The sequence below is a fragment of the Coregonus lavaretus genome (assembly GCF_964263955.1).
Source record: "Coregonus lavaretus genome assembly, chromosome: 27".
Classification (NCBI taxonomy): domain Eukaryota; kingdom Metazoa; phylum Chordata; class Actinopteri; order Salmoniformes; family Salmonidae; genus Coregonus; species Coregonus lavaretus.
In genome coordinates this window covers 37453717-37471755 of record NC_140014.1, presented here as the reverse complement: position 1 = coordinate 37471755, position 18039 = coordinate 37453717, and the positions used below count along the sequence as shown (strand labels likewise).

General features: G+C 45.8%; 1 protein-coding gene across 1 annotated transcript in view; it reads left to right on the top strand.

Moving 5' to 3' along the window:
* LOC311102690 (ribosomal protein S6 kinase alpha-5-like) overlaps positions 1–18039 on the top strand; it is a 56784-nt gene that overhangs the window by 21404 nt on the left and 17341 nt on the right. Inside the window, exons 8-15 of the mRNA XM_084144062.1 lie at positions 230–380; positions 741–902; positions 2516–2647; positions 3158–3291; positions 8748–8841; positions 10310–10480; positions 10739–10930; positions 12651–12810. Of these exons, the coding sequence (XP_084000188.1) occupies positions 230–380; positions 741–902; positions 2516–2647; positions 3158–3291; positions 8748–8841; positions 10310–10480; positions 10739–10930; positions 12651–12810 (1196 nt within the window). The remainder of the gene's footprint in view (positions 1–229; positions 381–740; positions 903–2515; positions 2648–3157; positions 3292–8747; positions 8842–10309; positions 10481–10738; positions 10931–12650; positions 12811–18039) is intronic.

The window sequence follows — 18039 nt, the reverse complement described above, 5'->3', positions numbered from 1 at the left end:
CTGTATGTCAGTGACGGGTGTTCAAATCCGATCCTGGAAGTCCCCAGTACTGCTGGTTTTCTGCTCTACTTGGTGTCCCAGGTCTAAATCAGTCCCTGATTACAGTGGAGGAAGGAACATCAGCAGTGGAACTGCCTTCGAGGTCCAGATTTGAATTTGCTTGATGTATGTATTATTGATTTATTTTATTTTTAAATCCTGTCCAACCCTGACCTCTGTCACCTCTCAGGAGGATCTCGAAGAAGGACCCTCCGTTCCCCAAAGACATGGGCCCTCTGGCCAAAGACCTCATCCAGCGCCTCCTCATTAAAGACCCAAAGAAGAGACTGGGCTCTGGGCCTGACGGAGCTGACAACGTTAAGAAACATCCATTCTACCAGGTAAGAGAGAGGGGCGGGTCCTTAACCTGGTACCAGAGCCATTTCCTTAGCCTGATCTCAGATCTGTTTGTGCTGCATAGCCAGCCCCTATGGACATTGTCATTGCTAAGGACCATATGAGTTAGCTATACAGCCAAAGAGATCTGGGACCAGGCTAGTATCTCCTCTCTAACACATTGAGAATATATTGTCCATCTTAGAAGGTCTTAGTTTTTTCTTCTCTGTGGCATCTTGATACATTGAGGTCTATTGGTACATACCATACAGTATATTTGCCTTTGTTGATAAAACGGTGCTTGAAGGAGAAATGTTTGCTGATTTTAAAAGCGTTCTGTTGGGTTTCATCTTCTCTCCTTTTAGAAGATTAACTGGGAGGACCTGGCCGCTAAGCGGGTGCTCGCCCCGTTCAAGCCGGTGATCAGGGATGAGCTGGATGTCAGCAACTTTTCGGAGGAGTTCACCGAGATGGACCCCACCTATTCCCCTGCAGCTATGCCTCAGAACTGTGACCGCATCTTTCAGGTGGGACAGAAATGTCCTCAATAGCTCATTTTAAGGTCAATACGAGCCTGTCTGTGTGTATATTGGTATTCAAATTGACTAAAGGGCTTTTCATTCAAGGCATAATTATAGCCATACTCCGTTTTGGATAGGCCAAACAGATGTGAATGACTATTTATGCTATAGCTTTGAACAATAATGTGGCTTTGAGCCCCTATTCATAAAGCGTGTCACACAGAGCATGAGGGCTGATCTAGGATCAGTTTAGACAGAGGGACCGGATCCTAGATCTGCACTCCTACACTGAGGGGACCGGATCCTAGATCTGCACTCCTACACTGAGGTGACCGGATCCTAGATCTGCACTCCTACACTGAGGTGACCGGATCCTAGATCTGCACTCCTACACTGAGGTGCTTTACGGATACAGCTGTGTGCCAGCTTTTGGTTATGTGTCTGATTTGATGTAGGCTATTGCGTGAAATCTCAGCTGTGATTGCCATGCCTTCTGGCTCCTCGAGCCTGGCTGATCAATAGGCCCATTAAAAAAGGGGCTTCTCTCTTTTTCTCTGCTGGAATAAGTGGTTACAGTTCCAGAGAATCGCCATGTCTGCCTCAGTTACGCCTTAAACCTGTGATTGCCAGCTTTATCTTGGCTAGTCTTGTTTTATTTCACGCCTGCAGCCCGCCTTGCACATATACTGGGATTTGTAGGCTAGTCTTTATAATTTGCAGCCAGGCCTTAGCAATTGTGTTAGATAGAGATAGTGGCTGAGATGACAACATTTAACTCTGGGGTCTGCTCTCCCCCTTGCCTCACAAAACAAAATTAAATTGCATTAGAACCCCGACGAGATGTAATTTCACAGCAGAGCAATCAGATATTGAAGCCTGGCAATTTGGGCATTCTGATGCGTCCATATCCATTCATTCATTCATCCATCAATCCTTCCGTCCATCCATGGCTCTTACTCTGCATGCATGCCACGCAGCTGTGTGTGTGTGTTTGTGTGTGTGTAAACCCTGGGCCCTGCACAGCTGGAGCCAGGCAGCACATCTCAATCTCATCATAGATGACAGTTCTAACAATGAGCACAGATGGACAACCAATGAATGGCAGCCATTGTCACGCTCACTCCAGTTTCTACAGTATTGACAGGTTATAATTAGTTCTTCACTGAGCTGGAATGGGAGGCCTGGTTATACAAAAAAGGAAGTCTCTGGTAGGCACTATACTGTGAAGGGTATACCAGTCTCTGGTAGGCACTATACTGTGAAGGGTATACCAGTCTCTGGTAGGCACTATACTGTGAAGGGTATACCAGTCTCTGGTAGGCACTATACTGTGAAGGGTATACCAGTCTCTGGTAGGCACTATACTGTGAAGGGTATACCAGTCTCTGGTAGGCACTATACTGTGAAGGGTATACCAGTCTCTGTCCTGTGCTGCAAATGACAGTTGTGTATATTAAACCCCCTCTTCCTATGTATGCGTCACCTCGTTCATGGTCCCCTCTTGCTTCATATTATGCTTCATGTAAAACACCCTCTCTCACAAAGAGAGAGAGAGGGTGTTTTACATGAAGCATAATATACACCCTCTCTCTCTCTTTGTGTGTGTGTTCTGGTTACAGGGCTACTCGTTCATGGCCCCCTCCATCTTGTTCAAGAGAAATGCTGTGATGGACGACACGCTGCAGCTGTGTGGAGGATCAGGGTCAGAGAGACCAGGGTCTGCTGCTGTGGCCCGCAGCGCCATGATTAAGGTACAACACACACACACACACACACACACACACACACACACACACACACACACACACACACACAGCCGTGTGGGGGCTCAGGATTGCTGTGGCCTGCAACACCATGATGAAGGTACAACACTGTTACTGGGTGGGTGACGGTATGTGTACAGTACACGACAGTTAGATGAATAGGGTCACATCTCTTCCCTCCACACAAACACACTTAGGCTTGGCTGCATTAACTAAGTGTTTCTTTGGGGGGGGGGGGTTTATCTCCTCTGCTCTCTGATCCTTGCTTCATTTAAGCTCTATAATGAGTCTTGATGTGTGTGGCTGTGTACTGTGGTGTCTCTCCAATAGAAAATATAGTTGCGGTTGCAGCGTTGGATCACATTGAAACAGGATTGGTAATCAGTTGTTTGGGCTGAGGCGTGATGAGATATAGATAGATGTTTGTAATAAAATGGCTATGAAAAAAAAAAAAACAGCATGGTGATTTGACCTAAACAATGATTCCCCTTCCTTTAGGACTCTCTGTTTTATATGAACTATGAGATGGACCTGAAGGACAATGCCCTGGGTGAAGGAGGCTTCTCTATCTGTAGGCAGTGCACCCACAAGAAGACTGGACAGATGTATGCTGTGAAGATCATCAGCAAGAGGTACTGTTACCATAGTCCTGCCTGATCCCAGATCTGTTGGTGCTGTATGGCCAGCTCATACAGTATGACCATTGTCATGCCAAACTGACACCTACCAGGGCTAGACCTTCCCGGAGCTAGCTCACTGGCTAACTAGCTAACTGTATGTGATGTCAATGTGGTCGTTTGACGTCATTGTGGTCCTTTTACGTCAGTGTGGTCGTCTGTAGCTCAATTGGTAGAGCACGGCTCTTTAGTGGGTTCGATTGGCCGGTCCATCCAGACGTAAATAATGTATGCACGCAAGACTGTAAGTCGATTTGGATAAAAGCATCTGCTAAATGGTGTATATATATGTATGTATGTGTATGTATATATATATATATATATATATATACACACAGTGGGGAAAAAAAGTATTTAGTCAGCCACCAATTGTGCAAGTTCTCCCACTTAAAAAGATGAGAGAGGCCTGTAATTTTCATCATAGGTACACGTCAACTATGACAGACAAAATGAGAAAAAAAAATCCAGAAAATCACATTGTAGGATTTTTTATGAATTTATTTGCAAATTATGGTGGAAAATAAGTATTTGGTCAATAACAAAAGTTTCTCAATACTTTGTTATATACCCTTTGTTGGCAATGACACAGGTCAAACCGTTTTCTGTAACTCTTCACAAGGTTTTCACACACTGTTGCTGGTATTTTGGCCCATTCCTCCATGCAGATCTCCTCTAGAGCAGTGATGTTTTGGGGCTGTCGCTGGGCAACACGGACTTTCAACTCCCTCCAAAGATTTTGTATGGGGTTGAGATCTGGAGACTGGCTAGGCCACTCCAGGACCTTGAAATGCTTCTTACGAAGCCACTCCTTCGTTGCCCGGGCGGTGTATTTGGGATCATTGTCATGCTGAAAGACCCAGCCACGTTTCATCTTCAATGCCCTTGCTGATGGAAGGAGGTTTTCACTCAAAATCTCACAAAACATGGCCCCATTCATTCTTTCCTTTACACGGATCAGTCGTCCTGGTCCCTTTGCAGAAAAACAGCCCCAAAGCATGATGTTTCCACCCCCATGCTTCACAGTAGGTATGGTGTTCTTTGGATGGAACTCAGCATTCTTTGTCCTCCAAACACGACGAGTTGAGTTTTTTTAACCAAAAAGTTATATTTTGGTTTCATCTGACCATATGACATTCTCCCAATCCTCTTCTGGATCATCCAAATGCACTCTAGCAAACTTCAGACGGGCCTGGACATGTACTGGCTTAAGCAGGGGGACACGTCTGGCACTGCAGGATTTGACTCCCTGGCGGCGTAGTGTGTTACTGATGGTAGGCTTTGTTACTTTGGTCCCAGCTCTCTGCCGGTCATTCACTAGGTCCCCCCGTGTGGTTCTGGGATTTTTGCTCACCGTTCTTGTGATCATTTTGACCCCACGGGGTGAGATCTTGCGTGGAGCCCCAGATCGAGGGAGATTATCAGTGGTCTTGTATGTCTTCCATTTCCTAATAATTGCTCCCACAGTTGATTTCTTCAAACCAAGCTGCTTACCTATTGCAGATTCAGTCTTCCCAGCCTGGTGCAGGTCTACAATTTTCTTTATGGTGTCCTTTGACAGCTCTTTGGTCTTGGCCATAGTGGAGTTTAGAGTGTGACTGTTTGAGGTTGTGGACAGGTGTCTTTTATACTGATAACAAGTTCAAACAGGTGCCATTAATACAGGTAACGAGTGGAGGACAGAGGAGCCTCTTAAAGAAGAAGTTACAGGTCTGTGAGAGCCAGAAATCTTGCTTGTTTGTAGGTGACCAAATACTTATTTTCCACCATCATTTGCTAATAAATTCATAAAAAATCCTACAATGTGATTTTCTGGATTTTTTTTTCTCAATTTGTCTGTCATACTTGACGTGTACCTATGATGAAAATTACAGGCCTCTCTCATCATTTTAAGTGGGAGAACTTGCACAATTGGTGGCTGACTAAATACTTTTTTCCCCACTGTATAGAAATATACATTACATGTGAAAAGTTTGGACACACCTACTCATTCAAGGGTTTTTCTTTATTTTTACAATTTTTTACATTGTAGAATAATAGTGAAGACATCAAAACGATGAAATAACACATATGGAATCATGTAGTAAACAGAAAGTGTTAAACAAATCAAAATATATTTTATATTTGAGATTCTTCAAATAGCCACCCTTTGCCTTGATGACAGTTTTGCACACTCTTGGCATTCTCTCAACCAGCTTCACCTGGAATGCTTTTCCAACAGTCTTGAAGGAGTTCCCACATATGCTGAGCACTTGTTGGCTACTTTTCCTTCACTCTGCAGTCCGACTCATCCCAAATCCCAAACCATCTCATTTGGGTTGATGTCGGGGATTGTTGAGGCCAGGTGTAGAATGCTTTATAATAATAATAATATAATATGCCATTTAGCAGACGCTTTCATCCAAAGTGACTTACAGTCGTGCGTGCATACATTTTTGTGTATGGGTGGTCCCGGGGATCGAACCCACTACCTTGGCGTTACAAGCGCCGTGCTCTACCAGCTGAGCTACAGAGGACCACGCTTTGGTAGCCATGCTGGTTAAGTGTGCCTTGAATTCTAAATAAATCACAGACCGTGTCACCAGCAAAGCACCCCCACACCATAACACCACCTCCTCCATACTTTACGGTGGGAAATACACATGCGGAGATCATCCGTTCACCCACACTGCATCTCACAAAGACACGGCGGTTGGAACCAAAAATCTCAAATTTGGACTCTAGACCAAAGGACACATTTCCACCGGTCTAATGTCCATTGCTCATGTTTCTTGGCCCAAGCAGGTCTCTTCTTCTTATTGGTGTCCTTTAGTAGTGGTTTCTTTGCAGCAATTCGACCATGAAGGCCTGATTCACACAGTCTCCTCTGAACAGTTGATGTTGAGATTTGTCTGTTACTTGAACTCTGTGAAGCATTTATTTGGGCTGCAATTTCTGAGGCTGGTAACTAATGAACTTATCCTCTGCAGCAGAGGTAACTCTGGGTCTTCCATTCCTGTGGCGGTCCTCATGAGAGCCAGTTTCATCATAGTGCTTGATGGTTTTTGCGACTGCACTTGAAGAAACTTTCAAAGTTCTTGAAATGTTCCCTATTGACTGACCTTCGTGTCTTAAAGTAATGATGGACTGTCATTTCTCTTTGCTTATTTGAGCTGTTCTTGCCATAATATGGACTTAGCCATATTTGGTAAAATACCATCTTCTGTATACCCCCTCTACCTTGTCACAACACAACTGATTGGCTCAAACACATTAAGAAGGAAAGAAATTCCACAAATTACCTTTTTAACAAGGCACACCTGTTAATTGAAATGCATTCCAGGTGATTACCTCATGAAGCTGTTTGAGAGAATGCCAAGAGTGTGCAAAGCTGTCATGAAGGCAAAGGGTGGCTGTTTGAAGAATCTCAAATATAAAATATATTTTGATTTGTTTAACACTTTTTGTTTACTACATGATTCCATATGTGTTATTACATAGTTTTGATGTCTTCACTATTATTCTGCAATGTAGAAAATAGTAAAAATGAGTAGGTGTGTCCAAACTTTTGACTGGTACTGTATATAAACTCAGCAAAAAAAGAAATGCCCCTTTTTTAGGACCCTGTCTTTGAAAGATAGTTAGTATAAATCCAAATAACTTCACAGATCTTCATTGTAAAGGGTTAAACACTGTTTCCCATGCTTGTTCAATGAACCATAAACAATTAATGAACATGCACCTGTGGAACGGTCGTTAAGACACTAACAGCTTACAGACGGTAGGCAATTAAGGTAACAGTTATGAAAACTTAGGACACTAAAGAGGCCTTTCTACTGAGTCTGAAAAACACAAAAAGAAAGATGCCCAGGGTCCCTGCTCATCTTTGTGAACGTGCCTTAGGCATGCTGCAAGGAGGCATGAGGACTGCAGATGTGGCCAGGGCAATAAATTGCAATGTCCGTACTGTGAGATGCCTAAGACAGCGCTACAGGGAGACAGGACGGACAGCTGATCGTCCTCGCAGTGGCAGACCACGTGTAACACCTGCATAGGATCGGTACATCCGAACATCACACCTGCGGGACAGGTACAGGATGGCAACAACAACTGCCCGAGTTACACCAGGAACGCACAAAATCCCTCAATCATTGCTCAGACTGTCCGCAATAGGCTGAGAGAGGCTGGACTGAGGGCTTGTAGGCCTGTTGTAAGGCAGGTCCTCACCAGACATCACCAGCAACAACGTCGCCTATGGGCACAAACCCACCGTCGCTGGACCAGACAGGACTGGCAAAAAGTGCTCTTCCTTGACGAGTCGCGGTTTTGTCTCACCAGGGGTGATGGTCGGATTCGTGTTTATCGTCGAAGGAATAAGCGTTACACCGAGGCCTGTACTCTGGAGCGGGATCGATTTGGAGGTGGAGGGTCCGTCATGGTCTGGGGCGGTGTGTCACTGCATCATCGGACTGAGCTTGTTGTCATTGTAGGCAATCTCAACGCTGTGCGTTACAGGGAAGACATCCTCCTCCCTCATGTGGTACCCTTCCTGCGGGCTGATCCTGACATGACCCTCCAGCATGACAATGCCACCAGCCATACTGCTCGTTCTGTGCGTGATTTCCTGCAAGACAGGAATGTCAGAGAGCCCGAATCTCAATCCCATTGAGCACGTCTGGGACCTGTTGGATCAGAGGGTGAGGGCTAGGGCCATTCCCCCCAGAAATGTCCGGGAACTTGCAGGTGCCTTGGTGGAAGAGTGGGGTAACATCTCACAGCAAGAACTGGCAAATCTGGTGCAGTCCATGAGGAGGAGATGCACTGCAGTTGTTGAATCTTGTTATGGTCATACAAATATTTCCACATGTTAAGTTTGCTGAAAATAAACACAGTTGTCAGTGAGAGGATGTTTATATTATTTATTTTTTATTTTACCCCCCTTTTTCTCCCCAATTTCGTCATATCCAATTACGATCTTGTCTCATCGCTGCAACTCCCCAACTGGCTCGGGAGAGGTGAAGGTCGAGTCATGCGTCCTCCGAAACATGACCCACCAAACCGCGCTCCTTAACACCCACCCGCTTAACCCGGAAGCCATCCACACCAATGTGTCGGAGGAAACACTGTTCAACTGACGACTGAAGTCAGCCTGCAGTCGCTCGGCCCACCACAAGGAGTCGCTAGAGCGCGATGAGCTAAGTAAAGCCCCCCCCCCCGGCCAAACCCTCCCCTAACCCGGACGACGCTAGGCCAATTGTGCGCCGTCCTATGGGACTCCAGGTCACGGCCGGTTGTGACACAGCCTGGGATCGAACCCAGGTCTGTAGTGACGCCTCAAGCACTGCGATGCAGTGCCTTAGGCCGCTGCGCTACTCGGGAGGCCGATGACACTCTCTCTGTGTGACCATGTGTTCTGTCTCCTCTCTCCCCTCTAGGATGAAGGCTCAGACACAGAAAGAGATTGCAGCTCTGAAGCTCTGCGACGGCCACCCCAACATCGTCAAGACTCACGAGATTTACCATGACCAGGTAAGGATTTTTTTTGTTAACCCCAATCTCTATACTGTTTTTTTGCAAGAAACACCTGTTCTGTTTGCTATCAGATGATGAGTTCTGGTTAGAAATAAGTGCATCATGCTATTCAGTCAGTGAAAACATTACATTTTAGTCATTTAGCAGACACTCATCGGATTCAGCTGAAGTAGGCAAAAAACAACCACATATTTCCATTGAACTTTTATTTATACATGTTCTTCTCATTTTGATAAAGTCTATTTTACAAGAGAGACCTGAAATCCCAAGTATTGCCAGTATAAGCCCATCTTCAGAAATAGTCGCTATCTGACAGAGCCAGTGATGGAGACAAGACACGTCAGACAGGTAGCCTTATTAAGTCACTGAAGTGGAACAGAGCAGATGAATGTGGAAACTAGATTCCTCCTGGGACATTCTCCCTCTGTTCTCTCCTTCCTGTTGTCCTGTAATAAACACTACACTATCCCCCTCATCTTTCAGGTTGTATCTGTTTGAGTACATTACAGCAGCTGAACCACATACAGGTACATTCACTATAGATATAGATTAATCAAACCCACATGGAACATATTTCATATCTGTATGTGGGCCTAGAGTTTAGTGAACAAAAAAACAATTTGCTCCAAATTGGGTCAAACAAGTGTGTGTGTGTGTGTGTGTGTGTGTGTGTGTGTGTGTGTGTGTGTGTGTTCATGTCTCTCTGTGTGTGTGTGTGTTCATGTCTGTGTGTGTGTGTGGCTGATATTGCTGGGGTTCATTAGCTGGGGCCCTTCAGGCCTAGCAGCACCACTAGCTTTGATGAGCTCTGCTGGATTCTTACTATACTGGTACCTCAGAGAGGGATGGGACCTAAATGGCACCCTGTTCCCTTTAAAGTGCACTACTTTTGACCATAGCCCTATGGGCCCTGGTCAAAAGAAGTACACTATAAAAGGGAATAGGGTGCCATTTGGGACGCAGGCAGAGTGAGGGCTTTGACCTAGATCAAAGCAAAGCCCCCCTCCCAATCTGCCTCCCAGTTCTCCACCCTTTTCACAAAGTGTGCACTTGCAGACTCCCTGTCAATCTGGACGCACACCACCCCCCGCCCGCTCCCCACATCCGCTCCTCATCTCTCAGTCACTGTAAGAGCTGGATTGTTATTAGGAATATGGAAATGTGGATTCAGGGTTTCTACTGTTTGAATTTCCTAAACAATTTCAGCTATTGTGTAACTACATCCTTGGCTCAGAGCACTCCGAGCAGGATGGATCATATTGACTCAGTAAAGCATATGACTTCATTACAAATATAATATAACTACAAAATAATTACATATAATTACAAAATATCTAGGAATATTTACATGTGTATATGAACTATTAATACATAGTAAACATGACTCATTATATTGTACTCTACACTGTAATGCTTCTCTCTGGAGACACTAGGAGTAACTGTCCGTCTTTCTGTCTCTCTCTAGCTGCATACGTACCTGGTGTTGGAGCTGCTGCGTGGTGGAGAGCTGCTGGAGAGGATCCGGAGGAAGCAGCACTTCAGTGAGACAGAGGCCAGCCGCATCATGAGGAGACTGGTGTCAGCCGTCAGCCATATGCACGATGTAGGAGTGGTACACAGAGACCTCAAACCAGAGGTATTACTGAAGCACTCAGTGTGTGTGTGTGTGTGTGTGTGTGTGTGTGTGTGTGTGTGTGTGTGTGTATCATCAATTAATAGTACCAAATACTTGGAGAAATGGAACTGAAACTGACATCTCAGAAGTGTTGCATCTCATCCTTCCTGTCATAAGGCTAGAAATGGTCATCTGGGTGCCATTTATTAAATGGCAGTGATACATTTAGACGGAGTAGAAAAACAGAAACATGTTTCTCTCTTGAAACCCGTCTTTCAGAACCTGCTGTTCACAGATGAGAGTGAGAACTCGGAGATAAAGATCATAGACTTTGGTTTTGCCCGGCTGAAGCCTCCAGACAACCAGCTGCTGAAGACGCCGTGTTTCACCCTGGCCTACGCCGCGCCAGAGATCCTCAAATACGACGGCTATGATGAGTCATGTGACCTCTGGAGCCTGGGGGTCATCCTGGTGAGTGGGGGTCCGAGGGGGTACAGAGGTGTAAATCTTTATACCCTTAAAATGCATTGGATGAGAAGATCCAAGGTTCCTTCCCTCAGAACTTCTCCTCCGATGCGTTTTGAAAAGGAGTTCGAGGGAACCAAGGATTTAAAAAAAAGTTTCACCCAGGGAGAGGGAGAGCTGCCCAATCCCAAATCAAAACTTGGCCTCTGTACCATGTGTCAAACTCAAGCTTATTCAATCCGGCCGCAGGTGGTTTGAGTAACATATAAATAAATACATTTTTTATAAATCTTTTTTTTTGGGTGAGAAAACTACCTCAATCTATATTTAATTTAAAAGACTACAACCAAATTGAAACTGTGTAGAAATGCTAATGGACCTATATTAATACAGTCTCTTCACTCTGTCCAGCTCGCAAAAAAAACACCAAAATGAAAGCTAGACAGGCAGGGAGCATCGAAAATTGGACAGAGGGCTGTTTTTTTGCACATTTTGATCACAAGAAAATATAACACATTTTCAGTGCGGCCCGCCGGAGCTCGGTGAAGACTGAGTGCAGCCCGTGGGAAAAATGAGCTCGACACTCCTGCTCTATACCAATTAGCTGCACTTCTCGTAGATCTGACATTTTCATTGACACTTCGATACAGCTACAGAAATTGCAGCTTGATTTCGCAGTTGTGTGTCAACATTCTGTGTGACAAGGCCATTCACATGGGGAGCTGTTCTGGTGTTCTCTGCATGCTGTGGTATTGTGTTATGTGGTTAGGGCCTGTCTGATACCCATCTATCTTATTGAGGACAGTTAACATGCTGCTCTTCTGTTGTCCTGTGGTCTGTTCTGTAAATGAAGCGCTACCAGCAGGACTCTGCAGCTACATGCTTACTCAGAGCACAGTGGGTTAATGGCTAGGCTACAGTCTGCCTTTTGGGAAGCTTTTCAATGCTCCTTCAATTCTTGATTTCTATCATAACCCAAAACATGAAGTTTTCTTAATGTAAACAAACAATGTGTAGGGTCAAAAGATGGCTAAACAATCTCTCGGCTGTCACGGACTGTCGGTCTTTGCATTTGAAAGCGCTGTCTATGAATTTGAGAAGGGTTACATCTCCCTAGCCCCATCCTTAAGCAGATGTGTTTTTTTTTTAAATCAGACTGTAGCTTGAGGAAGAGAGGGGGGAGGGAGGAAGAGCGATTTCTCCGCTTGGCCTCTCGAGCGTGCAGCCTTGAGGCTTTCTCTCCTTTCTTCTCTTTCTGCTTCACCCCCTGGGGGTTCAGTATAGTAGTGTGCTGGCTGGGCTGAATGTGTGTACATAGCTGTGATGTGATGCTTCCTGACAGGCCAGGCTCTGTACAGCAGAGTGCCCTGGAAGCATAGTGAGCCAAGGGGAGAGGAGAGGACACACATGCCACAGAGCAAGAGAGATAAACATGCACTGGAAAAGTCTTGTTTGTTTGATGAGGTATTAGAAACCAGGCCAACCTTAATCAGGTTTAGATCAGGTGAGAGTACACCTGGTACATTATTTAGTAAGCTAACGGTTTAAAGATGTGTACACATGCATAGAGAACATGCATGCAATAGTATACACAATCTCAACATATAGGCTACATGTAGGATTATGGTACATAGTATTTATTATATTATTATTATATTGGATCATATATTTATTATTATATTTATTATGATATATTTATTTTATTTTTATGATTATTATATTTTAGTACACCATGCTGTCGGGCCAAGTGCCGTTCCAGTGCCAGGGGAAGAGTATGGCCCGCACCAGCGCTGAAGAGATCATGAAGAAGATTAAACAGGGAGACTTCTCCTTCGAGGGAAAGGCCTGGCGGAGTGTCTCACAGCAAGCCAAGGACCTCATACAAGGTGAGCCTGGGAGATGGAAGATCAGGGGCAGGTTTGGGGTCAATTCAAAGTGAAGTCAGTCAATTCAGGATTCAATAATTGAGAAAATTGCATTTATTTTCAATTATTTCTAAATAAACTGAAAAGGAGAAGCTATTTATTAAAGGAGAAGCTATTTATTGATAAGTCCCAATGCAAAGTTACACCTCACTTTTCTATTTTTCGAGTTATTACTTAAAACCGATCAGAAGAATGTTGAAGTCATGTCGGAAAATGTTTTTCCGGTGAGGTGATGTAATCTGGGGGAACCTGCAAGCCAGACTATTATTCCCTATAAAGTAAACAACAGAAATAACTTAAAATGTATAACTTCAAATTAAACCAAATCGTTTGCACTCATGACTACTGATTTCAATTACATTTTCAGCCAACTTACAAGGAAATACTTTATGAAGTTATTGTTACACATTAACTTTCAAGGTTTCTAGCCAACTAGCCTGCAAACGTTAGCCCTACTAGCCTGCTAATATTACGTTAGCACTACATGAGACAACTAGTTGCTATCAACACCTAACTTACGGCTACATTCAAGTAAACCAAAGTTTTGGAAATACATAACGCCATCTAACCAGTTATCAAAGAATATTAGAGCAGAGTCTTACAGGTTAATGGCTGGGGCCCATCCGATGGTAAAACTTGTAGAAACGTGCAGGCTGAGTTAGCTACCAAAGCCAGGGGGAGGCGGGCGCTTCACCGGCCGATGGAGAGTCAGGGAAATCCCAAATAGATTCCAGATGTCCGTCAGCTAGCGTGCTAGCACTATGCCATGGTGGAAAAAGTTACATAACTCCCGTAGACTGCTTCACAGAGAACATGCCGAAAAGTTGACAACAAAAAGGAGAACAGACGAGGTACTACACAATTAGAGCAGGTATGATTTTCTCTTTCGTTTTGAGCCCACAGGAAGAAGGCACCTGCTGTGTTAACGGGTTCCCACTACATTTACATCATTTAGCAGAAGCTCTTATCTAGAGCGACTTACAAATTGGTGCATTCAACTTATGATAGCCAGTGGGACAACCACTTTTTTCTTCTTTTTTTTATGGGGGGAGGGGGGTGGGGGGGTTAAAATGATTACTTTATACTATTCCAGGTATTCCTTAAAGAGGTAGGGTTTCAAGTGTCTCCGGAAGGTGGTCAGTGACTCCGCTGTCCTGGCGTCGTGGGGGAGCTTGTTCTACCATTGGGGTGCCAGAGCAGCAAATAGCTTTGACTGGGCTGAGCGGGAACTGTGCTTCCGTAGAGGTAGGGGAGCTAGCAGGCCAGAGGTGGATGAACGTAGTGCCCTCGTTTGGGTGTAGGGTCTGATCAAAGCCTGAAGGTAAGGAGGTGCCGTTCCCCTCACAGCTCCGTAGGCAAGCACCATGGTCTTGTAGTAGATGCGAGCCTCAACTGGAAGCCAGTGGAGTGTGCGGAGGAGCGGGGTGACATTAGAGAACTTGGGAAGGTCGAACACCAGACGGGCTGCAGCGTTCTGGATAAGTTGTAGGGGTTTAACAGCCACAAAGTCGGTGAAGTGCATGCTGCATGGCCGCACGTGCCCCATCTGCTTCTTGTTTACATCACAGTTCCTGTGATTGGTGGATTGTAGCTCACCACAGCCAACACTTTGTCCGGAATGTAATTACTTGCTAGCATGGCTAGCTGCTAATGTTTGCCAGCTTCAGCAAGCTACCGAGCTAGTATACGAACTCGGTAGCACAGATCAGCCATATGACATTGAGAAATAGTGCATTGTGGGTAGTTTCGAAGATATCCGGAAATAAGTGAATAAATATGTAATAACCCAAAATCATAGCTATGTTTGTACTTATAGGTAACCAGATTGTGACTACAACTAACTCACTAAGTCTTTGACAACACTGTGTTGTTACATTGGTGAGCAAAAAGTAATGCTTCCTACCCTTTCAATTCAAATTGACCCTGATCAGGGTGTTGATATGAACTTCAGGCATGCTTTGCCTGAAGGTGCAGGTGAAGGTTGCACCTTGCTTCATTGGTCCAACTTACTGAATAACTAAAATATTTATTCTGCATGGCCAGCCAGTTAAACGTTTGTTTTTCTTGTATTTTACCCCTAGTTTGGTAAAAGTTTGGATTGACAGCATTATTGATTGAGTTGATGTATTAGTTTTTACTTGGTGTTGTCTGGTAGGAGGTGTGGATCTTCTATTGTGCAGGTGATGCTGCTCAGTGCTCACCACAGGTTCTGTCTGTAATGTTCACCAGGTGTCTGTCTGGTCCAAGGCTCTCCAACCCTGTTCCTGGAGAGCTACTGTCCTGTAGGTTTTCACTCTAACCCTGTTCCTGGAGAGCTACTGTCCTGTAGGTGTTCACTCCAACCCTGTTCCTGGAGAGCTACCGTCCTGTAGGTTTTCACACCAACCCTGTTCCTGGAGAGCTACCGTCCTGTAGGTTTTCACTCCAACCCTGTTCCTGGAGAGCTACCATCCTGTAGGTTTTCACTCCAACCCTGTTCCTGGAGAGCTACTGTCCATTAGGTTTTCACTCCAACCCTGTTCCTGGAGAGCTACTGTCCTGTAGGTGTTCACTCCAACCCTGATCTAGCACAACTGATTCTTATAATTAGCTGGTTGATAAGCTGAATCAGGTTAGTTACAACTGGGGTTGGAGTGAAAACCTACAGGAGGGGTTGGCTCTCCAGGAACAGGGTTGGTGTGAAACCCTACAGAAGGGGATAGCGCTCCAGGAACAGGGTTGGAGTGAAACCCTACAGGAGGGGTTAGCTCTCCAGGAACAGGGTTGGAGAGGTCTGTTCCCCCAGAGCAGAGCTGCTGTCTAGACATATGTGACCGACCTCCTTGATTCGGTCTTATGTAGAAACATTTGAAATTGTGTTTTTTACATTGGATCAAAGCAGAGACACAAAGCTACAACATGGTACAGTGAGGGAAAAAAGTATTTGATCCCCTGCTGATTTTGTACGTTTGCCCACTGACAAAGAAATGATCAGTCTATAATTGTAATGGTAGGTTTATTTGAACAGTGAGAGACAGAATAACAACAAAAGAATCCAGAAAAACGCATGTCAAAAATCGTATAAATTAATTTGCATTTTAATGAGGGAAATAAGTATTTGACCCCCTCTCAATCAGAAAGATTTATGGCTCCCAGGTGTCTTTTATACAGGTAACGAGCTGAGATTAGGAGCACACTCTTAAAGGGAGTGCTCCTAATCTCAGTTTGTTACCTGTATAAAAGACACCTGTCCACAGACGCAATCAATCAATCAGATTCCAAACTCTCCACCATGGCCAAGACCAAAGAGCTCTCCAAGGATGTCAGGGACAAGATTGTAGACCTACACAAGGCTGGAATGGGCTACAAGACCATCGCCAAGCAGCTTGGTGAGAAGGTGACAACAGTTGGTACGATTATTCGCAAATGGAAGAGAAACAAAATAACTGTCAATCTCCCTCGGCCTGGGGCTCCATGCAAGATTTCACCTCGTGGAGTTGCAATGATCATGAGAACGGTGAGGAATCAGCCCAGAACTACACGGGAGGATCTTGTCAATGATCTCAAGGCAGCTCGGACCATAGTCACCAAGAAAACAATTGGTAACACACTACGCCGACTGAAATCATGCAGCGCCCGCAAGGTCCCCCTGCTCAAGAAAGCACATATACAGGGCCGTTTGCCAATGAACATCTGAATGATTCAGAGGAGAACTGGGTGAAAGTGTTGTGTTCAGATGAGACCAAAATCGAGCTCTTTGGCATCAACTCAACTCGCCGTGTTTGGAGGAGGAGGAATGCTGCCTATGACCCCAAGAACACCATCCCCACCGTCAAACATGGAGGTGGAAACTGTCAAGGCTGAGGTGTATGTGGTGTGGGAGTCAGGCGCAGGACACCGAAGCTTAGTCCAACAAAGTTTACTTGTGAAACCACAAGGCAAAGATACAATGATCGGCCTCAAAACAAAACAGAGGCGAGCAATTACGCAACTATGCGTAAAACAATAAAACAACAAAACAGAGAAAAGACACGCAGCACTACGGACAGGCGAAAAACAACACACAACCTAACCAATACAAAACAGGCAACTTATAGAACACGTAATCAGACACAAACGGACACAGGTGTAATAGACAGACAAAAGCAATCAAACATAGAAACATTCAACGGTGGCAGCTAGTACTCCGGGGACGACGAACGCCGAAGCCTGCCCGAACCAGGAGGAGGAGCAGCCTCGGCAGAATCCGTGACAGTACCCCCCCCTTGACGCGCGGCTCCAGCCGTGCGCCGACCCCGGCCTCGGGGACGGCCAGGAGGACGCAGACCCGGGCGCGTGGGATGCCCACGGTGGAATTCAGTCAGGAGGGATGGATCTAGGATGTCCCTCCTAGGCACCCAGCACCGTTCCTCCGGACCGTACCCCTCCCACTCCACGAGATACTGGAGACCACTCATCCGGCGCCTCGAGTCCAAGATGGTCCGGACCCTGTACGCCGGGGCCCCCTCGATGTCCAAAGGGGGCGGAGGGGTCTCTCCTATCTCATCTTCTTGGAGTGGGCCAGCTACCACCGGCCTGAGAAGAGACACATGGAACGAGGGGTTAATATTCTTGTAATCAATAGGCAGTTGTAACCTGTAACACACCTCGTTCAATCTTCTCAGGACTTTAAAGGGCCCCACAAACCGCCGACCCAGCTTCCGGCAGGGCAGGCGGAGGGGCAGGTTTCGAGTACACCGGTCCCTCACTGCGGTGGCGATCGGCGCTCGCCTTTTGTCGACGGATGGCCCGCTGCAGATGGACATGGGCAGCGTCCCACGTCTCCTCCGAGCGCCGAATCCACTCATCCACCGCAGGGGCCTCGATCTGGCTCTCGTGCCATGGTGCCAGAACCGGCTGATACCCTAAAACACACTGGAAAGGTGTTAAATTGGTGGAGGAGTGGCGGAGAGAGTTCTGGGCCATCTCTGCCCAGGGGATATACCTAGACCACTCCTCCGGCCGGCCCTGGCAATAGGACCTCAGAAACCTACCCACATCCTGGTTGACTCGTTCAACCTGCCCATTGCTCTCTGGGTGGTACCCCGAGGTAAGGCTCACTGAGACCCCCAAGCGTTCCATGAATGCCCCCCAGACTCTGGAGGTGAACTGGGGACCTCGGTCAGACACAATATCCTCGGGGACCCCATAGTGCCGGAACACGTGGGTAAA